This window comes from Emys orbicularis, chromosome 3 (assembly GCF_028017835.1).
Source record: "Emys orbicularis isolate rEmyOrb1 chromosome 3, rEmyOrb1.hap1, whole genome shotgun sequence".
Classification (NCBI taxonomy): Eukaryota; Metazoa; Chordata; order Testudines; family Emydidae; genus Emys; species Emys orbicularis.
The window spans coordinates 2,863,341-2,883,873 of record NC_088685.1 but is presented as its reverse complement, the minus strand read 5'-3'; the positions used below and the strand labels follow the sequence as shown (position 1 = coordinate 2,883,873).

The 20,533-nt window shown below is 44.7% G+C and overlaps 1 protein-coding gene across 2 annotated transcripts in view; it reads left to right on the top strand.

The window, feature by feature from the left end:
* The window catches only part of ASXL2 (ASXL transcriptional regulator 2), a 227,632-nt gene that overhangs the window by 182,983 nt on the left and 24,116 nt on the right, over positions 1 to 20,533 (top strand). For both annotated transcript variants that reach the window (XM_065401229.1, XM_065401231.1), the window contains 3 exons: positions 10,069 to 10,195; positions 15,662 to 15,802; positions 18,161 to 18,324. In XM_065401229.1, coding sequence (XP_065257301.1) covers positions 10,069 to 10,195; positions 15,662 to 15,802; positions 18,161 to 18,324 — 432 coding nt within the window. The remainder of the gene's footprint in view (positions 1 to 10,068; positions 10,196 to 15,661; positions 15,803 to 18,160; positions 18,325 to 20,533) is intronic.

Below are 20,533 nucleotides of genomic sequence, written 5' to 3'. Positions count from 1 at the left end.
CAGTTTGCAACATTTTGCCTTACTCCCTTCAAATGTGGCTCAGGATGGTTTACCATCCTACTCTTCACTCTCTAGAGAGACTTGTTCCTTTTCCTCCACTGGTTCTGGACTCCTGGCAGTGGTGGATGCGTCCAGAGAACATTTGACAAGGCGTTCCCTTTGTCCAGACCTCACCAACCAAGTTGATTGTTACCAACGCCTCCTTGATGTTTTGGAGGGCACACCTGGGGTCACTGAAAGCGCAGAGACTGTGATCAGAGCAGGAGGCCTCACTCCATATAAATGTGCTGGAACTTCAGGCCATTTCTAATGCATGTCACGCTTTTTGGGACAGTATCAGAGTCTCAGTAGTTCACGTACCTACTGACAATATCACCATGATGTAGTATGTGTACAAACAAGGGGGAACAGGCTCCAGGTTGCTCTGCCTAGAGGAGATCAAGCTGTGGCAGTTCTGCATCAAGGAGAACATTACTCCAGTAGCCATTCGCTTACTCAGGGTTCAGAATCTTCTTGCAGACCATCTCAGCCGGTATTTTCCTGAGTTGCAAGTGGTCTCTAAAGACAAAGTGTCCCCCAGGTCATCTTCATAGCTTGGGGCATCCCGATGATCAACCTGTTTTCTTCAAGGGACAACAGAAAATTTTGTCTGTATGGCTCTCAAGGCGGCGTCAGTCCAGGCTCCCTGTCCAGGGCTTTCCACCTCAGCTGGCAGTCAGCTCTCCTCTGTGTCTTTTCCTGCTGCATGGCTGAATGAGGAAGAGCAGTGTTTGTCCAATAAGTCCTCCTTAACAGTAGAAAGCCCTCCACCAGGATGGCCTATTGAGTGAAATGGAAGCCATTTTTGGCGTGATCATTAGCTGTGGAATCCAATCAATGCTGGCTTCTATTCAGGACATTTTGGACTACCTGCTGCACCTTCACTCATTGGGGCTTGCATTTAGTTCACTGAAACTGCATCTGGCAGTGATATCAGCATTTCACCTCCTCCCTCCCCCGTTCAGGGAAAATCAGTCTTCTCCAATATCATAGTAGCAAGATTCAAGTCTACATCCTCTGGTCGGTTCCTCTGTGGGACCTTAACTCAGTCCTAGTGGCCTTAATGGGACCTACAGTTGAGCCCCTTGCATCTTGTCCCTTTCCGCTTTTGTGTCAGAAAACTGCATTCCTGGTAGCGATAACATCCACAAGGAGAGTGTGTGAGTTGCAGGCTCTTACGGCAGAGCCTCCTTATACACAATTCTCCAAAGACAAAGTGATCTTATGACCGCATCCAAAATTTTTGTCTAAAGTGGGTTGTCAGTTTCATTTGAACCAGGCAGTATATTTGCCAGCGTTCTTTCTTAAGCCACATTCCTCTCCAGAGGAGCAGTGTCTCCGTACCTTAGATGTCAGGTGATGTCTAGCATCTTATCTGGACAGGACTGAACCATTTTGAGCTTCGCCTTATTTGTCATATGCAGATCGCATGAAGGTTCAAGCGGTCTCTTCACAGACAGTATCCAAATGGATATCATCTTGCATCAAAACTGCATATGAAATAGCTTTGGCTACACACCTTCTGTGGGTACAAGCTTATTCTATGAGGGCGCAAGAAACGTCCATAGCGTTCCTCAATGACATTTCCATATTGGACATTTGTAAAGCTGCTATGTGGCCGTCGATACATGTGTTCACAAACCATTATGCCATAACCGCATCTTCCAGAGTGGATGCTGGCTTTGGTAGAGCGGTCCTGCAGTCCTTGTTTAGGTAGACTCCAAGCCCCACCTCCTGGGGAGAGTACTGCTTGTGAGTCACCTAAGTGGAATACACATCTGCATTTACTCAACAGTTACTTACTGGAACTGTGGTTCTTTGAGATGTGATGCTGATGTGTATTCCATGACCGACCCTCCATCCCGTCAGCATAGGAGTCTCGTTTCTGGGGGTTTGGTACAAAGGAACTGAAGGAGGGTCAAGGTAGCTAGGGAGGGGCTACGGTCATAAGGTACAGCACTGCCCCTGTAAGTGGAATGCATGTCGTGCACTTGTTGCTTCTTAGGCCCAACTGTACATCACATGAGAGAGAGCTGTGTTAAGATGCTGCCTGTGATATCTGTAAGCAGCAGCAGCAGGTGCCAGAGAGATTTTTCTGTCTGCAGCAGTGTGGTGGGGAGGGGGGATGTGTAGAGAGTGGGGAGAAGAATGGGAGGACAGAGATTGGGATGATGGGGGTGACAGACACCCCCCTTTCCCTGCACACACACACACACACACACACACACACACTTTTCCTTCCTTCCTTCCAGAGTAAATATCTGCTGAAGTTGAGTTGATAAACCCAGGCTTCATTATAAGCAATCCCTGCCTCCCCAGCCCCCCAAAAATCATAGATTTCTAGGCCAGAAGGGACCATTGTGATCATCTAGTCTGACCTATATAGCACAGGCCATAGAGCTGCCCCACAATAACTCCTAGAGCAGTCTTGATTCTAAAAATGGCCAGTGCTGGAGAATCCACCACGACCCTTGGTAAATTGTTCTAATGGTTAATTACTTTCACTGTTAAAAATCTATGCCTTATTTTCAGTCTGAATTTGTCTACCACCAATTTCCCGCCACAACTGCCCCGTCCCTTTGGCTCCTTGCTGCTTCCCCCACTGTCCAGGTCTCTGCTTCCACCCCCCCCCCCCACACACAATCTCTCCCTCCATGCTCCCTCCCCATAGGTACCTGCTTTCCCTCCAACATATACTGGCACTAGAAAAGGTTCAGATAAGGGCAACTAAAATGATTAGGGGTTTGGAACGGGGTCCCATATGAGGAGAGATTAAAGAGGCTAGGACTCTTCAGCTTGGAAAAGAGGAGACTAAGGGGGATATGATAGAGGTATATAAAATCATGAGTGATCTGGAGAAAGTAGATAAGGAAAAGTTATTTACTTATTCCCATAATACAAGAACTAGGGGTCACCAAATGAAATTAATAGGCAGCAGGTTTAAAACAAATAAAAGGAAGTTCTCCTTCACACAGCGCACAGTCAACTTGTGGAACTCCTTACCTGAGGAGGTTGTGAAGGCTAGGACTATAACAGCGTTTAAAAGAGAACTGGATAAATTCATGGAGGTTAAGTCCATTAATGGCTATTAGCCAGGATGGGTAAGGAATGGTGTCCCTAGCCTCCGTTTGTCAGAGGGTGGAGATGGACGGCAGGAGAGAGATCACTTGATCATTGCCTGTTAGGTCCACTCCCTCTGGGGCACCTGGCATTGGCCACTGTCGGTAGACAGGATACTGGGCTAGATGGACCTTTGGTCTGACCCAGTACAGCCATTCTTATGTTCTTAACTTGTCCACTTTTCACCATGGCAGACCTGTCCCTCTTCCCACCTATGCCCTCCCCCTCTTCCCCCCCTATGTCCCCGCCTCTCGGGCTCCTCACCCAGGGCAGATGGAGGTGGAGGGTCCGTGCCGACTCCACACAGCTCTTACCCCGAGCTGGCTCTGGCCAAGGGACGGGGCCTCAGAGCTGCAGCCCGGCCATGATAAGAGCTGTGCGGGCAGCTGTGGGGAGCCGCGCAGCACCTCCACCTGCCTGCAGTGCGGGGTGGCCCAAGCAGCCCCCGGCCCGTGTCTCTGCCCCCCAGACTCCCCGCTCAAGGCAGGTGGAGGTTCCTCACGGCTCCCCACAGCTGCCCGCACAGCTCTTACCCTAGCTGGGCTGCAGCCACCGCTCCCAGGAGGAAACGTAGGGTAGTGGTGGTTGGTGAGTCTCTTCTAAGGAGGAACGGAAGCAACCATCTGCCGGCCTGCCATGGCATCCCAGGAGGTATGCTGCCTGCCAGGGGCCCATGTCCGAGACGTTACAGAGGGATTGTTGAGGATCATCCGGCCCTCTGACTATTACCCCATGCTGCTCATCCATGTGGGCACTAATGATACTGCGAGGTCTGACCCTGAGCAGATCAGACATGACTACAGGGCTCTGGGAGTAAGGGGGAAGGAGTTGGGAGCGCAGGTGGTGTTCTCTTCAATCCTTCCGGTCAAGGGTAGGGGCCCAGGCAGAGACAGACGCATCCTGGAGGTGAATGCCTGGCTGCAAGGATGGTGTCTCCAGGAGAGCTTCAGCTTCCTTGACCATGGGATGGTGTTCTGGGAAGAAGGACTGCTGAGCAGAGATGACATAGTTGGCATCGCAGAGAGTTGGTGGGATAATACACATGACTGGAATATTGGTATAGAAAGGTACAGCTTGCTCAGGAAGGACAGGGAGGGGAAAAATGGGAGGAGGTGTTGCCTTATATGTCAAAGATATATACACTTGGACTGAGGTTGAGATGGAAATAGGAGACAGACTTGTTGAAAGTCTCTGGGTAAGTCTTCAAGGGGTAAAAAAAAGGGGGGTGATGTCATGGTAGGGGTCTATACAGACCACCTAACCAGGAAGAAGAGGTGGATTAGGCATTTTTTAATCAACTAAAAAAATCATCCAAAGCACAGGACGTGGTGGTAATGGGGGACATCAGCTACCCAGACATCTGTTGGGAAAATAACACAGCTGGGCACAGATTATCCAACAAGTTCTTGGAATGTATTGGAGACAATTTTTTATTTCAGAAGGTGGAGAAAGCTACTAGGGGAGAGGTTGTTCTAGATTTGATTTTGACAAATAGGGAAGAACTGGTTGAGAATTTGAAAGCGGAAGGCAGCTTGAGGTGAAATAGATCATGAAATGGTGGAGTTCATGATTCTAAGGAGTGGTAGGAGGGAAACCAGCCCAGTAAAGATAATGGATTTCAAGAAGGCAGACTTTAGCAAACTCAGGGAGTTGGTAGGTAAGATCCCATAGGAAGCAAGTCTAAGGGGGAAAACAGTTCAAGAGAGTTGACAGTTTTTTCAACAAGATCATAGAATCATAGAAGATTAGGGTTGGAAGAGACCTCAGGAGGTCATCTAGTCCAACCCCCTGCTCAAAGCAGGACCAATCCCCAACTAAATCATCCCAGCCAGGGCTTTGTCAAGCCGGGCCTTAAAAACCTTTAAGGATGGAGATTCCACCACCTCCCTAGGTAACCCATTCCAGATGTTATTAAGGGCACAAGAGCCCTTATCCAACTGTGTAAGAAAGATAGCAAGTGTGGCAAGAGACCCACCCAGACTTAACCAGGAGATCTTCAATTATCTGAAACTCAAAAAAGAGCCACAAAAAGTGGGAACTGGGTCAAATTACAAAGGATGAATATAAACAAACAGCACAAGCATGTAGAGATACAATTAGAAAGGCCAAGGCACAAAATGAGATTAAACTAGCTAGAGACATAAAGGGTAACAAGAAAACATTGTACAAATACATTAGAAGCAAGAGGAAGACCAAGGACCGGCTAGGCCTCAATGAGGGAGGCAGGAGGGAAACAATAACAGAAATGTGGAAATGGCAGACTTCTTTGTTTCAGTTTTCACCAAAAAGTTTAATAACTATTGGACATCTACTCACTTCTTTTACTTTGTTTAGTCACGGTGGAGCTTTTTTGTTTTTTAATGTGGGGTATACATTTAATTTGTGCCATTATTATTGTGTTTTTATCCACGCAGCTTGCAGTCATTTCACTTTTGTGATTGTACCTCTTTCATTTCCATTTAACTAGCTTCCTCATTTTTGAAGTTAAATGCTATTGTAGTGGTCTTCTTTGTTGTTTTTTCCCCCACAAGGATGTTAAATTGAATGATATTATGGTCGCTTTTACCCAGTGATTCAGCTATATTCACCTCTAGGACCAGATCCTGGGCTCCACTTAGGACTAAATCAAGAACAAGTTGGCAGGTTGGCCAAAGGCATGGTCTAGAGGTACTAGGGGAGCAAAGGGCTCAGTTTTTCACACCTAGCTCCTGCTTGGAAAGATATGACCAGTGCTATGAGTGCAATGATGCAAGGAAACATAGCCATCACTTCACTTCTTGGCTTAGTGTCACTAGTGGCCCTTCCCTATTTTTAAAGCAGTATTGTGATTTGATTTCAGTTCTCCTAGCATGGTCTGGAAAATGTATTGCACATAACTGACTGGACACCACTCTTCAGCATGGTGCTCAACAGATTAGGACGCTGTACTGGAGGGGAGGGAAAGCAAATTCAAGAGTTGAAGACACTCCGTCCCAGCCTATTGATATATAATTCTAGAGACCATAAGCTTGAGTGTCTCAGCTGACCACGAGTGTGGGGATGCCACATGAAATAGAGAGAGTTGATCTGAGATGTGCAGAACCAAAGCCATAAAGACCATTACAGATCAAAGTTAACTCTGTGACCTACACCCTCAAATAAACTGGCATCCCGCAGAGTTTCTGGAATACCAGTGTAATATGCTACCAACACATGGTACTGCTAAGTAAGCAGATGGCTGCATGTTGTACCACCTGAAGTTTCCAATTGACCTTCAGGTAGAGAATTACAGCAATCCAATATGCAGGCATGACTAACCAGGATGAGGTTCTGCACCTTACTGGAAAAATCACAACTTCCTTGCCAAACATAGATGGAGAAAATCAAGTCCCCTTGACCAGAGTGGCTATGTGGACATTTGGAAGGAACAAAGAGACCAGATGCTACCCTACTCTTATCATAGTCCAGATCTCACCATGACTCTTGGAAGCTCAGAAATTGTACCATGCAGGTCTGATAAAAGCAGAACACTAATCTCGTGTTGTTGGCCCTTCAGCTTGAACCGCTCACTCTGTCCTCTCTCAGCCTCGTGTGTACACTGAACAAGAGAGATGCGAGAATGGATTGCTGTGCTATACCACACAAGAACCCCAAATCAGATGTATAATCACTTAATGCTGCCCTCTTGGTTCTCCCTGTGTGACGAATGGAGCTATGCAAGTGCAAATTTATGTCTTTGGGGGTGTCCCCAACACCCCATGATCACTGGTCTCAGAGACTGCCCTCAGGTCCAAAAAGGAAAAGCAAGGACACTTTGGGCTAGATCTTGGCCCTGATGCAGCCACTTTCCACCAGTTCACCAGAAAGGCAGCTTAACTGGCTACCTAAGGGTTACACTGACATGGAATCCTCAGGTGGTGAAAGGCCAATGTAATGAATATCACCACCTTCTCCCACTCCTCCTTCAGATGGGCCGTGTGGCCAGCGAAAGGGCGGGTATGGTGAGGAAGGTGCAATTCCTAGCTGATGCCAGTCTGCCAGACTAGCCCCTAGGGGCCATTATCTTCAGGTGCAATTTACACAAGCCCTGATGCTGACATCAGTATTCACACTCTGTACTAACTGCATGCTTGATGTACCTTTTTCTTTGCACAATCTTATCTAGTATTGTCTGTTTTTAACTGTATAAATAAAGAGAACAATAAAATGTTTTAGATAATAAATAAAAGCCACATGCACTCACATGTTGACTGAGTGCTAGGAATATGGGACTCTCCCCCTCCAGGTCCTTGGAGAGCAGCTTGGAGAAGATGAGATATTAAATGCTGAAATTGTGGGGAGTTGGAGGGAGAAGCACAACAGCGCTTCCTCACCCCCTAAAGGAAAGTGATAGTATGCAGCCACTTAAAGCAGTGGTGTTCTCAGATCTGCTCTCTGGTGTGCATGCCGCTCAGGAGCATACTGCCAGGCAGCCAGACTGGTAACATTTAAGGATAAGCTCACCAGGAGAGGGAAAGAGAGAGAGAGAGGGCAAAACAAAAGGAAATAAAAAGAAAATAATCCTTCTAGGAAACAGTTTAAAACTGGGGCAAGCTGTTTTCAACCCGCTGTTTGGAATACAGTCAACATGCTAGACGCACCAGTCAGCTCCAGGGTGGAATTTTTTTAACTCCTTGAGGAAATGCACCTGGATATTTTTAGAGGTATTTACAGAGTGTTTCCACTGTTGCATTGAAACACCTGTTTGCTGCTGCCTGGATCAGCAGCAGTATTAGGGAAAAACTCATTTTCACTCCCTTGGTAATTGTTTTTTAAACGGAGTGGTATATTTTTTGAAAGTAGCTTTAAAGGGACACTGTCAATTCTGACTGGGCCCAACATGTAGATGGTGTAAAAACCAAGCTTTTACAAGAGCAAACACCAATCTCAGTGTTGACATGGCATTTTAAAAAAACCTCTTTCTAAATGAATAAACATTCCTCCTTTCCCTGCATCCTCACCCCCAGCAAGTGTTTGCAGCCCAAACATTTTAGCACTGAGAACAAAACCAAAATTGAATTCATTGGTTTACGTTGTCCTGGCTGAGAAAAATCACCAAATAAATGGCATCAAGCCAAGAATTGAACTGGATTTTTTAAGAACCCTTTCACTTTTAATAATCTATGAATAACATAGGACTACCGGATACATACACGCCAGCAATGTACAAGAACAAACTGGTGCTCCCTCTGGTCCAGGATCTTCTTGACAGTAGCTGGTACCAGATGCTGCAGAAGAAGATGCAGAAAAACCTGCTGTTGACAATTATGGTATAATTTGCTCACAGAGGAAGTTTCTTACAGACCCCTGTCAATCAGTGGTTTGCTTGTGCCCTGAAGCAGGAAGATTTATAGCCATCCTAAAAAGATGTTTTGTCCTATCCAATGTAACTATGGATGTCTGCATTATCAATGTGGGGGAGATAGCTCAGTGGTTTGAGCATTGGCCTGCTAAACCAGGGTTGTGAGTTCAATCCTTGAGGGGGCCACTTAAGGATCTGGGCAAAAATCTGTCTGGGGATTGGTCCTGCTTTGAGCAGGGGGTTGGATTAGATGATCTCCTGAGGCCCCTTCCAACCCAGATATTCTATGAATATAAATGTCATATTTTTTTTAAATCCCATTCATTTTTTGGCATCAATTATATATTGTGGCAGTAAATTCCACAGATTATTTATGCATCGTAGAAAATACTTTATTTACTAGTTTTAAATTTGTTGCACTGCGGTTTCTTGAACAAAACATTCCCCTTGTCTTATATCATGAGTGGTGAATAGAAGTACCCAATCTCCTCCTCTAGTCTAATCATTATTTTGTATACCTCTGTCATATCCCCACTTATTTGTGTCTCCTCTGAACTAAACATTCCCGATCTTTTCAATTGTTCCTCATACAGAAATCTCTCCAGGCCTCTAATTTTTTTGTTGCCTGTCTCTGAACCCCTATTATATCTGAAATACGCTTTTTGAGACAGAGTTTCTTTCTATCCCATGCCTAATTTCCATCCTACATTGTACCTGCCATAGTTCATGCTACTCTCTGTTGGCTTCATTAGGGCTAGATTTCCATTTTTAGGCTAACTTTTTGGCTTGAATGACCTTATGAACTTTAGCATTTAACACAACTTTCATGTCTTGCGCTCCTGCTTCCTCTTCTGGTTAAGGGTATGCATGCCTTCTAGGACTTGGTTATAGTTGTTTTAATAGCCTCCATGCTGACACAAAGGATTTTAATTTTCTTCACTTTCGATTTTAGAATCTTTGACTACCTTCCTCATTTTTAAAAATTCCACTGTACACGTTTTTTGTAAGATTCCTCCCGAGGAAGCTGAGATTAATTGTACTGTAGTCCCTAGAGCTTAAATTCAGCGAGAGCCGACCAGAGAGGAGCTGTAGTAAATATTTTCAGACCTGCAGCAGCCTCAGCATTCCCCGCAGGGCTGAAGCCCTGAGCCCCGGTTTGCCCCGCAGGGCTGGAGCCCCAAGCCCCAGGAAATACTCGGGGAGAATTTAAGCCCTGGTAGTCACTATTATTGAGTGGCTCTATTATAGTTATATATAATTATTGCTGTGGTTATTTCTCATGTTCTCTAGAACTCGCTGTTCCAAGAAATGGTCATTTAAGATCCTGAGAAACTGGTCCACTTAAATCTTTTCCTGTTGTGTTATTTGAACAGTTCATATACAGACAAATGGTAGAAAATGTGTCTCCTTAAAATGGACAGTGCACTGGAAGCAGGGGTTGTATTTCTGAAGCTCTTTAAAATTCTTGGCTGAAAGTGCTCTCAGGGCCAAAGTACGACTTCTTGTAAAGGAAACTCTTCTGTATGGTGGTTATTACAAGCTTGGTTTGAATTGTTAATCAGTCATGTCCTTCTCTCCGCTCTCACTAGGCCCTGAAGCAGCAGCAACAGAAGCAGCAGCAGCAGCAATGCAGAGCAGGCATGCCTGTGTCTTCTAACCAGCATCTTCTACTGAAGACTGTGAAGTCAGCCAGTGACTCCACACCTGCTAAACCTGGTACGAGGCTGCGAGATTCCCAGGCTTTCTTTTACTGTCATGTCTCTCTAACTTGCCTTTCCTAGGCTTTAGGGGAAGAGGGAGGGAGAGGAAGCCCCTGTTTTCCAGAGCATTCTTTGTATTTCTAAACTGTTCCAGCTTCTGTCTTCTTGGCTTTGTCTATACTAGGAAAATGCATTGTGTTAGGGAAAAATAATAGATTTTAAGGCCAGAGGGAACCATATGATCATTTGTCTTATGCCCTGCACAGTACAGCCATCACCTAATAATTCCTGTATCAAGCCAGTACATTCTGGTTGAGCTAGAGTAGAAAACAATCCAGTTTTGCTTTAAAGACTTCAAGTAATGAAGAATATCCGACAACCCTTGGTAAAGTGTTCCAATGGTTAATCACCCACACTGTTAAAAATGTGCACCTTATTTCTAAACTGAATTTGTCTAGATTCAGCTTTCATCCATTCAATCTTACTATGCTGTTGTCTTGTAGACTAAAGAGCCCTCTACTATCAGAAAACTTCTCCCCATGTCGGCATGTATAGACTGTGATCAAGTCACCTTGTAATCTTCTGATGGATCGGCTAAACAGATGTAGCTTCTTAAGTCTCTCACTATAAAGCATGTTTTCCAGAACTTGAATCAATCATTTAGCTGTTTGCTGAACCCTTCACAATTTCACTACACTTTCTGAAGTGTGGACACTAGAACTGGACACAGTATTCAGTGATATCTCACTAATCCTTACTGCTTCTCAATATCTCCCCTTATTCAGCAAGGATCACATTAGCTGTCTTAGCCACAGCATCACACTGGGAGTTCATGTGCATTTAGTTATCCACTGTGACCCCTAAGTCCTTTCAGAGTTACCGCTTTCCAGTGTACTGGCTTTCCAACCTGTAACTAGGGCCTATATATTTTGTTCTGAGATGTGTGTCCTTGCATTTGGCTGTATGAAAATACACATTGTTCAAACAAATTCAGCTTACCAAGTGATCCAGATCACTCTTTTTATTTACCACTCCACCAATTGTTGGGTCACATTATCTGGTTACACCTTCCTTTGATGCTGTTGAAGGGGTTGCTGGAATGGGGCTTCTGAGGATTGTGTGACCCACAGAAGCTGTGTCCTTCTCACACCAAAGCTGTCTCCACCCCTCCTACCTTTTTTATTTAAAAAAACCAATTTGGTTCCAAAATGCACCATCCCCCACAAGATGTTCCTGACATGGATTCCCTGATTCAGGCCCTCTGAAATCACTTTGAGAAGGGAGAATTGATGTATAAACCAAGGAAAATATGTTAACTAACATGTTTTAATTAGCACAATGTTAAACACAATTGTGCCCTTAGCGCAGAGAAAGGTAAACTTGTGCTTAACATCATGCTAATTAAAACATATTTCTAGTGGGGGAACAGATCCATGGAGATCTGTTCATAGCCCAAAGCTGTGTGATATCTTTAGCAATTATCTGGGAAAAGACATACAATCACTGCGGGTAATGTTTGCAGGTGTAACGTAGTACCTGCAATTATTACCCCCCTCCTCCAGGAATAGGGCTGTTACTGTCCCTCCGATCTCTCTTTAGTGTTTCCCTGACCTTCCACTGAGATGTTTACTTCTACTCCTCTAAGCTTTGTGTTGAGAGAGGCTTAAGCTACATGACAAAGTTTTTCTGGGATAGCTATGTCAGCTGCGAGTGTGAGCAAATCACCCCCCCGAGCCAACATAGCTACGCGGGCAGAAACCTTGGTGTAAATGTAACGAAGCCGACAGAAAGTGCGTCTGTTGGCATAGCTGTCACCATTCAAGGAGTTGATGTACCTATGCCAGCAGAACGCTTTCAGTTGACTTATGCTGTGTCTCCATTAGAGGACTCTGCTGCCATCGCTATTCTGGTGTAGCTATGCTGGTAAACCATTTATAACAGTGGTGGGCAACCTGCAGCCCACGGGCCGCACACGGCCTGTGATGGTAATCCGCTGGTGGGCCGCCAGACAGTTAGTTTACAATGATCGCCCACAGGCACGGCCCCCCGCAGCTCCCAGTGGCCGCGGTTATGCAGTTTGCAAGGAAGGAGCACACATGATACAAAGCTATGTAGATGGTGGGGGGAAGCCCAGTATTGCACACCTTTGAACGGGGTTCCAAATGCTTGATTTCCAAGCATAACATTAATTAATGACTATATTATTTATTAATGCTTAATGATTAATTAATGTTTGTACAGTGCTTTGAAGTCAAAGTGCTAAGCATTATTATTCATTATTTACTATCATTATTTATTAATGTCATACAGAGGGTGTAACATTTTTTATCAGCCTTGGGTGAATAAATAATCCTACCAACAATGGAAAATGGTCCTTCATAAAGGCGCAAGGGCTTAACATGCCCCTTTAGGGATTAATCTCCTTTCTTGTTTGTTTTAGCTAAGAGCAAAAATAAAAAATATATTTTAATTTTGACAAAGTTACGTTTGTGAGACCAGCTTAACTATAACTTTATCTTGTGACCCATCACAAGTTATCAATACATGTCACATTCAAGAACACCGGTAGGCAGGTACCAGGCTAGATACATGGTTATGACCATTCCTGTGAGTACAGTGCATCTCCTGATACACACACATACAAATACCAGGACATGTTACATTGCAGCAACTCCATTGTGTTAGCACCAAACCTGGAGCTGTCATTACAATGTCTGTCTAGTAGCTTCACATACACAAAAAGGGGAGAGAGAAAAAATAGGTCAATGCAACGTCAGATGCTTTTGCTCCCAAATCAAAAGCTAAATTCAGTCCTTGCAAAAGGGACTGATCTGGTGCAGCCTGCTAGCCAGTGTAACAGGGTGAACCATTCACTACAGAAAGAAGATCAGAGTGGGCACTTACGGAATCTGAATAACTTTCTGCTCTCAGATCTGCCTGTTATCGGACTCCATGGGAGTTCCATGCTGAACGTTGGAGTTCGGCTTGGCCATGTAGAATTAAGGAGAATTTTGATGTTTGGCTCTCTTTTTGACTTGTTTCTACTTAACTGTGCTTGTTTGTTTATTCCCTCTTTTCAATTGACCCCAAGAGAATCAAAACCAAAACCAGCTGAGGCTGTCTTGGCTAGCTGTTTAATTGCTGCTGGAATGGCCTATGTAACATCTGTTCAGATGACTGCAAGGTTGAGGCTAGGCTGCATATATCCAGCTGCAAGGAACAAGCATATCTGCCAGATGTACTTTGTGTGGTGCTTAATAATGAAGTAGTTGACAGGGTTGGCATTCAAGGGGTCCCAAGCCAGCTTTGACGTTAAGACCCTGTTGAGAGGAATAAGGGAAGGGAAGTCAACCACTTCTTGGTTGTTTCCAAAGCACTTCTTGCATGTACTGCTCCGTGCATACATGGGAGCTACAGGGGAGGCTTGCAGGAGGAAATGCCAGGGGAAGGGGGCGCCTCTAGCCACTCCTAGATAGATGAGGGAAGGCCTGAGAAGGGAGCTACAAATAGTTGGCATGGAAAATCTTGTGTATTTTATGTTTAAGTGTCGGAAAGGGTGTGGCAGGTGCATAAACCCTTCCACGCAAGCTGGTGGGAGCCCAGTGCCATTTCAAACTTTTCACAACGTTTTCCTTGCTAACCAGTTTAAATCTGAATGGCTCTCTGGCTCTTCGGCTTGAGCTTTCTTCTCAGAGCTCCCCTCTGCCCTGGTCTTAAGGCCCCATCCTGGCCCGTTTCATGTCCTCAGGGATGGAGCGACTCTTACACCAGTTTCTGGCAGCAGGCTGGGAGATGGGAGGGCCTGGCCTTGCCACATAATTCTGCGGTGTTGTAGCATAATTTTGGTCTAATATGCGAAGTGGTCCACACCCATATTACGTAACACTTTCAATCTTCAAAGCATTGCATAGCCTACAGAATTCCTCTCCGTGCTTTCGGTTTACACCCTCCTCATAATTGCAGACAATTACCATGTCCCCTTTGGTCATTTCTTAGCCAGTCAGATATACTGAGCCATTTCCCTGCAGCTCCCTTTATCATTTTTGTTATTTGTCTCTGAATTCCCTTCATTTTGGCTGCTACATTATGATCGGGAGGTCCCCTGAAACCAGCTCCTTACCTCTGACTCACCAGCCCTGTGCAGGGTGTGAGTGAGAAAAAGAGGCAAAAAAATCCAGAAAAGTTGTGACTGAGGCCATCAAACTAATTCACTTGAGACCTAGAAGTAGCTCTCTCCCTCGCCCTTTGGTCTTACTAGACTCTCAGTATTTCTGGGTCAGAGCCTTGGATGTTTTATAAAACCTCCAGTACAATGGAGTATGATCCTGCTGGGAGCATTTGGGTGTTACTGTGACTTATCCGTGTGTACTCCTGAGTTCCTCTTCTATTGCCGAGGGACGGGAGCACCTTTGGCTATGTGGAGTGCAGGCCTGTTACTGCATATTCATCTAAGGCAGTGGGAAAACAACTGCTAATGTTCTTAATTCAGCTTATTGAGAAAGAGAAGGGGAAAAGAAAATGCACTTTGACGGGATGGGAATCTTTTTCTGTGAGCAGAAAGAAATGTTACTGCTGTAGAAAGAGGAATGTTGAAAAACTGAGAGTAGCACAAATGATCGGGTAGTGGGAGGGATTGATTTATGAGGAGATTTTAAAAGAGTGAAATCTGACTAACTTGGCTAAGCAATGACTTTAGGGGGAAGGACATGATAATAATCTGAAGTACATGAAGGGCATAACCACTAAGGAGGGAAAAGAATTATTGGGGGTGGCCTAAGGGAGCGCCATGAGGAGTAATGGGTTGAAATGAAGAAAGGGACAATATAGGCTGAGTATTGTGAAATATTGCCTAGCAGTGAGCTCCATCAGATAGTAGAGCAGCCTCTGAAAGGAAGTTCTCGTAGTCCCATCACTGGACTGGAAAATGCATGAAGAATAAACTGTCTGCATTGATGGGGAATAGATTTAGATGATCCGAGAGACTGTTTTCCATCTCTATCTTCTGTGATGATTTGATAGCTCCTGATAAGATAAGATAAGATAAGAAGGCCCTGCTGCTTATAGAAGGCTGGAAAATCAGTGCAAGGAGAGGAGAAAAATGTAAGGGCTTGTCTATTCTTACACAGCACTGCAGCAGCGCAAGTGTAGTGCTTAGTGAAGACGGTACCTATGCAGATGGCAAAGCTTCTCCCATCAGGGTAGGTATCTGTCCCGTTGACATAACACTGTCTACACCAGGACTTAGGTTGGTCCTGTGTTGCTCAGGGGTGTGGATTTTCCACATCCCTGAGTGACATAGTTATACCAACTTAAATGTGTAGTGTAGACCAGGGCTCAGTGTTCATCCTATAGAACTTCTCCTCCTGGCACTGCTGTGAATTAGGGTACCCATATTAAAGAACGCTCTATTAAATCCATGCAAACCGATGTTTTGTGTAACACTTGTAGATCCCCAATGTTAAAATGTTTGTTTCCTGTACAGCTTGGGAAGGAAGGCAGTCAGATGGACAATCAAGCAGCCCTCAGAACTCCACCTCCAGCTCCTCTCCCTCTGTGAAGGCTGATAACTCCCTGCCAGGCTTGGGGAAGAAACCATTCCAGAGATCGGACAGACTCCATGCAAGTAAGAGATTTATTTTTCTGCACAAATAGGGTTTTGTTGCTCTGATGACAGAGTAAAAAGCAGAGCAGAAAATGAAGTAAAAGCTGCAGCTAGTTCCAGGGTTGGAGCAGTTTCTGGCCAATCCTGAAAGCCACTCCTGCTCTTCAGCATGAATTAGGGAAAATAAAACCACCACCCAACTCAGAAACGCTATACACACAAACATGTCCATGCCCAGCTCTTCTCATCAGGAAGCTTTGCTGGCTCTTGTGTTCACAATCCTCTGTGCAACAGAGGCAGAAAAGGACTTGCATTATTTAGCAGCCTTTTCCTTCTAGCACTTAAGGTGTTTCCGTTACCTTAAAAAAGAAACAAAAATAAACCCCATCCTTCAAGCCCAAGAGTGTTCCTTGGTTTCTTGCCAGGTTTTTTAAGTTACATGTTTCTCAATTCCCCTTTGTTGCTTGTGGTTTGTTTTACAGATGCTTGGAGTTTAAATGAAATCTCACTATTGTCTCTGTAGGCCAGGGGAGTAGGGGGAAACCATGTGTTCAGCCCCATCACCCCTCACTTCACATGGGCCAAAAAGTCCATCCATTGGTAACAGTTTTTATTGGAATTGATCTGAATTAGTGGCCTTGAGGTGAAAGGTTCCATCCATATCCCATTCGGGATCCTCTGCAATTTCTCCATGGCCCCTTAAGATCTTGCATTGTGGCAACCCACACTTAGTAATGTCAAGAGCCCATCAGTAGAGCCCTGCAAATCTCTGGATATCTGCTTTATATCCACGGACCATATATGCGGCTACAAATTTTGTATTCGCCAAGGCTCTACCCATCATTGCTGCTTTGTCAGTCACTCGAACATTACCCCCCTCACACAGGAGGGTGCAGCCCTGCTCCCAATACACAGGTGCACAATCACACAAATCACCATCACAGTTGGCCCTAGCTGACCCCTTTCTTTGCCTCAGCCTGGATGCCCACGACGGACATGGACGCCATGGAGACTGAAGCACTCCAGGTCAGGGCTGAGATATGTTGGTGGGCCCATGTGAGGGAAGTTTGCTTTTGCTGTACCTGTTCTGGGCATAAGTACCCAGGATACCCAGAGCTACTGCACCATCCCAGCACTAAACATTCACTTAATTTAAAATTTGAGGAAAAAAGAATAAGGCAGAGCAGTGTTCATTTATTGTTTGTGGCCAAGCTCCTTGCCAGCACTTTGCCAGTGAGAGGTGTGCAGCACAGCTAGCTGGAGAGAGCTGCTCTGTATTCCAGACCCAACTCCATCTGCAGGTCAGGGAAATAGCGCAAACCAAACAGATTGCAAAATCGACACTGGAGTTTTCTAATTGGCCTCTGAGTGTGTGTGTCACCTTTCTCAAATGAAACAAGCTTCCATGGGAGTTGTGCTGTGGGGAGCAATTACCTTAAAATCATCATCCCCACGCTCTGGCAGAACATGGTATGACTGTCTTCATTAGACTTGTTATTAATGATACATTTTTAATTGAAGTTCACAGAACATAATGGCATATTGCCAACAATGTGTAACAGACAAGCCCAAAGGAAAGAGCATACACTGTACAGATGCTCTCTCCGGTCAGGCTGTTTCTGAAATTACAGTGCTCATGTGAGACTTTCTGTAGCATGGGGATTGGTGCTAGAACTGCAGGACTAGTGGTTAGGACCTTTACCATGTGGGAAAAGGGAAGAAGAGAGAATATTTTTTCATTCTTACTGCTTTGTTTAGCATTGTGGTCTCAACACAAGCAGAGCTGTCTGCTGAAAACTGTGTACGTGATACTGATATTTTTCTAAATCACTTCTGCTTTTGCTGAGTTCAAAATACAAACGAACCAGCAAGAAATCCAAAGGAAGAAGCTGCCCCTGGCCACAGGATTAAAATAGAAGATTAAAGTACACTTGCTAAAAAAATCCTCCTGAGAGAGACTCCTACCCCAGCACAGGGGAGGTTCTGCTATCTCGTTACCATGGGCAGCCTGGAATCCTTGCAGAGTTAGGCAAACCCAGACAAAGCAGAATATTAGGGGTTAATATTTTCCTTGGGAGATGAGAGACCTTCATAGCCCCAAGAATCCCCACATTATGTTTTTAATCATCCCATCACACTCTAACTCCCACGATTCCACGTAATGCTAATCCTTATGGCAGAAGGGTGGATGTTCATCTGCTCTGCTCCTGACTTAGCCAGGGAGCTTACAGCTCCCTCCCTTCCAGGGTTTGAAAATGAGCCATCAAAACAGCATTATTAATAACTTCATGTAACCATGAGCTAAGTGAAGAGCAGCTCAGAGGTAGGGGAGCCCTTATTCTTGCCTCAGGTTACACAGACCTCTGTGGTTCTTTACAGGGCAGCTGAAGAGGACGAAATGTGCTGAAATTGATGTGGAAACACCTGACTCCATCTTAGTGAACACAAATCTGCGGGCGCTGATCAACAAGCACACATTCTCTGTCCTACCCACAGACTGTCAGCAACGGCTGCTACTGCTGCTCCCAGAGGTGGACAGGCAGGTACGCCACATATTCTGTTGTAGAGAGGAGCTATGTTTCCAGGTAACAACATGCAGAAACTAGGGATTGTTTGCTTCATACACAGCAATTGCCAATTCACTGAGATAAGGGCAGTCAAAACTCAAGTTTCAGAACATGATGCTTGCTGGAAACTGGGATGGCATTTTTTCATCCACATACAACACTATTTGGAAAAATACATGGAGTGTTGCTTTCAAGGAAGCATTAGGTCAGGGGTTGGCAACCTTTCAGAAGTGGTGTGCCGAGTCTTCATTTATTCACTCTAATTTAAGGTTCCGTGTGCCAGTAATACATTTTAACCTTTTCAGAAGGTCTCTTTCTATAAGTCTATAATATATAACTAAACTATTGTTGTATGTAAAGTAAATAAGGTTTTTAAAATGTTTAAGAAGCTTCATTTAAAATTACAATGCAGAGCCCCCCGGACCGGTGGCCAGGCCCGGGAAGTGTGAGTGCCACTGAAAATCAGCTCGCGTGCCACTTTCGGCACCTGTGCCATAGGTTGCCTACCCCTGCATTAGGTATTGATGGATTCCAGAGGTGATGGGCCTATAGTTTTATCCAATATAGTGAATCCTACATTCCTAATAGTAGTGAGATCAGTGGATTCTGCTGTAGTGGAGTGGACATGCTAGGGGCAGGGAGTGTTGAATGCCAGCTTTTTTTCAAAATCTTTACAATGCGGTCTTATCCCCATAGCCGTTTAGGAGAGATGCCTTACTAGATGGTCTCTAAAACAATTGATATACTTTAGCCCAGTCCCCTTATGGTTTCTGGATGTCTCAATAGCTGTCATGTTAGCACTGTTATATGCTGGGTTTGGTGAAATGAGACATGAGGCTGGATAGGGCTCTAGCCTTGAATAGATGCATAATGCTTTACATAGAAGGGAGAAGGTGTTAATGAATTATTTGTCAACACAGAGGAAGATGCTGTCCCTACTACACAGTCTTTGTTCTAAATTGGAACACAGAACACACAATTTAGAGCTACAGAACATGTGGTGCAGATTTCGTACATTTTGTGGATTACCAATGAAAGAATTCTGTGTTTTAAGAAAGGATCTGAAAAAGTGAAGAGGATAATTCAATGCATAAGAAGAGGGAGGTAGGCCCATATATATGGAGTAGCAGGTTAAGAAATTATGAAGATAAGTGGGAGAAGGATACAAAGAAGGCATAATGGAAGGTGGTTTAGCAGGTCCATAGGCAGTTGGAGGAGTAGGTGGAAATGAAGGCAGCGATATAAACACGGGCAAAGTTCCACAGAACCTTGATGGTGAAGATGAATACTATTATTTAATATTTTTATGATGGCAGCATGTAGAGGCCTGAACCCCATCTTTCTAGGTATGTTATAAACAAATAACAAAAAGCTTGAACTGATGCACAGTGGAGTGACATGGTCTGAGAAGCAAAAACATGATCATTAGCAGCAGAGTTCTGTAAAGATTGAAGGGGGCTCAGATAAGAAGAAGAGTCCACAGAGGAAGAAGTTGGAATAAGTGAGCTGAGCTTTGACCCAGGAATGGATAAAGGTTTTGTGGCAGAATGGAGAGGAAAGAAGGGATTTCAGAGCTGTAGAGCATGAGTTCTCAACATTTTTCATACTGAGGCCCCCATTCCCATTCCAGGATCCTTCCTTCTATCTAGCCATATGAGAAGGGCAGGGTGGTTTCAATACCCTGACAGCCCTAGATTGAGAGAACCCATGATATGGTTACAGGTAGGGTGAAATTTTTCAGCCAAAACTTTTTTCAGTGAAAATTACAGATGATGTGACACTGAAATGTTTCATAGATTTCAAGGCCACAAAGGACCATTGTGATCATCTAGTCTAGCACAGACCAGGTAATTCCTAGAGCAGATCTTTTTGAAAAACATCAAATTGTGATTTAAAAATTGTAAGTGATGGAGACTTCACCATGACCCTTTGCAAATTTGTTTGTTTCATTGAATTGTTCACATGGGGCGGGTGGGGGTTGAGTGCTTGCTTACATCCATTCCACATTAGGTGTGCACGTGCCAAGTGCACAGTTTCTGGAGAGTTTTCCCTCAGTGGTATCCGTCAGGTCAGCTCTAGGACCCTCGGGTGCTGTTCGCTTATGCACCGGTACAAGAGGCACCGTCGACCCTGCACCCTCTCATTTCCTTCTGATTGCCCGTGATGGTTGCTGGAACAATTCCTC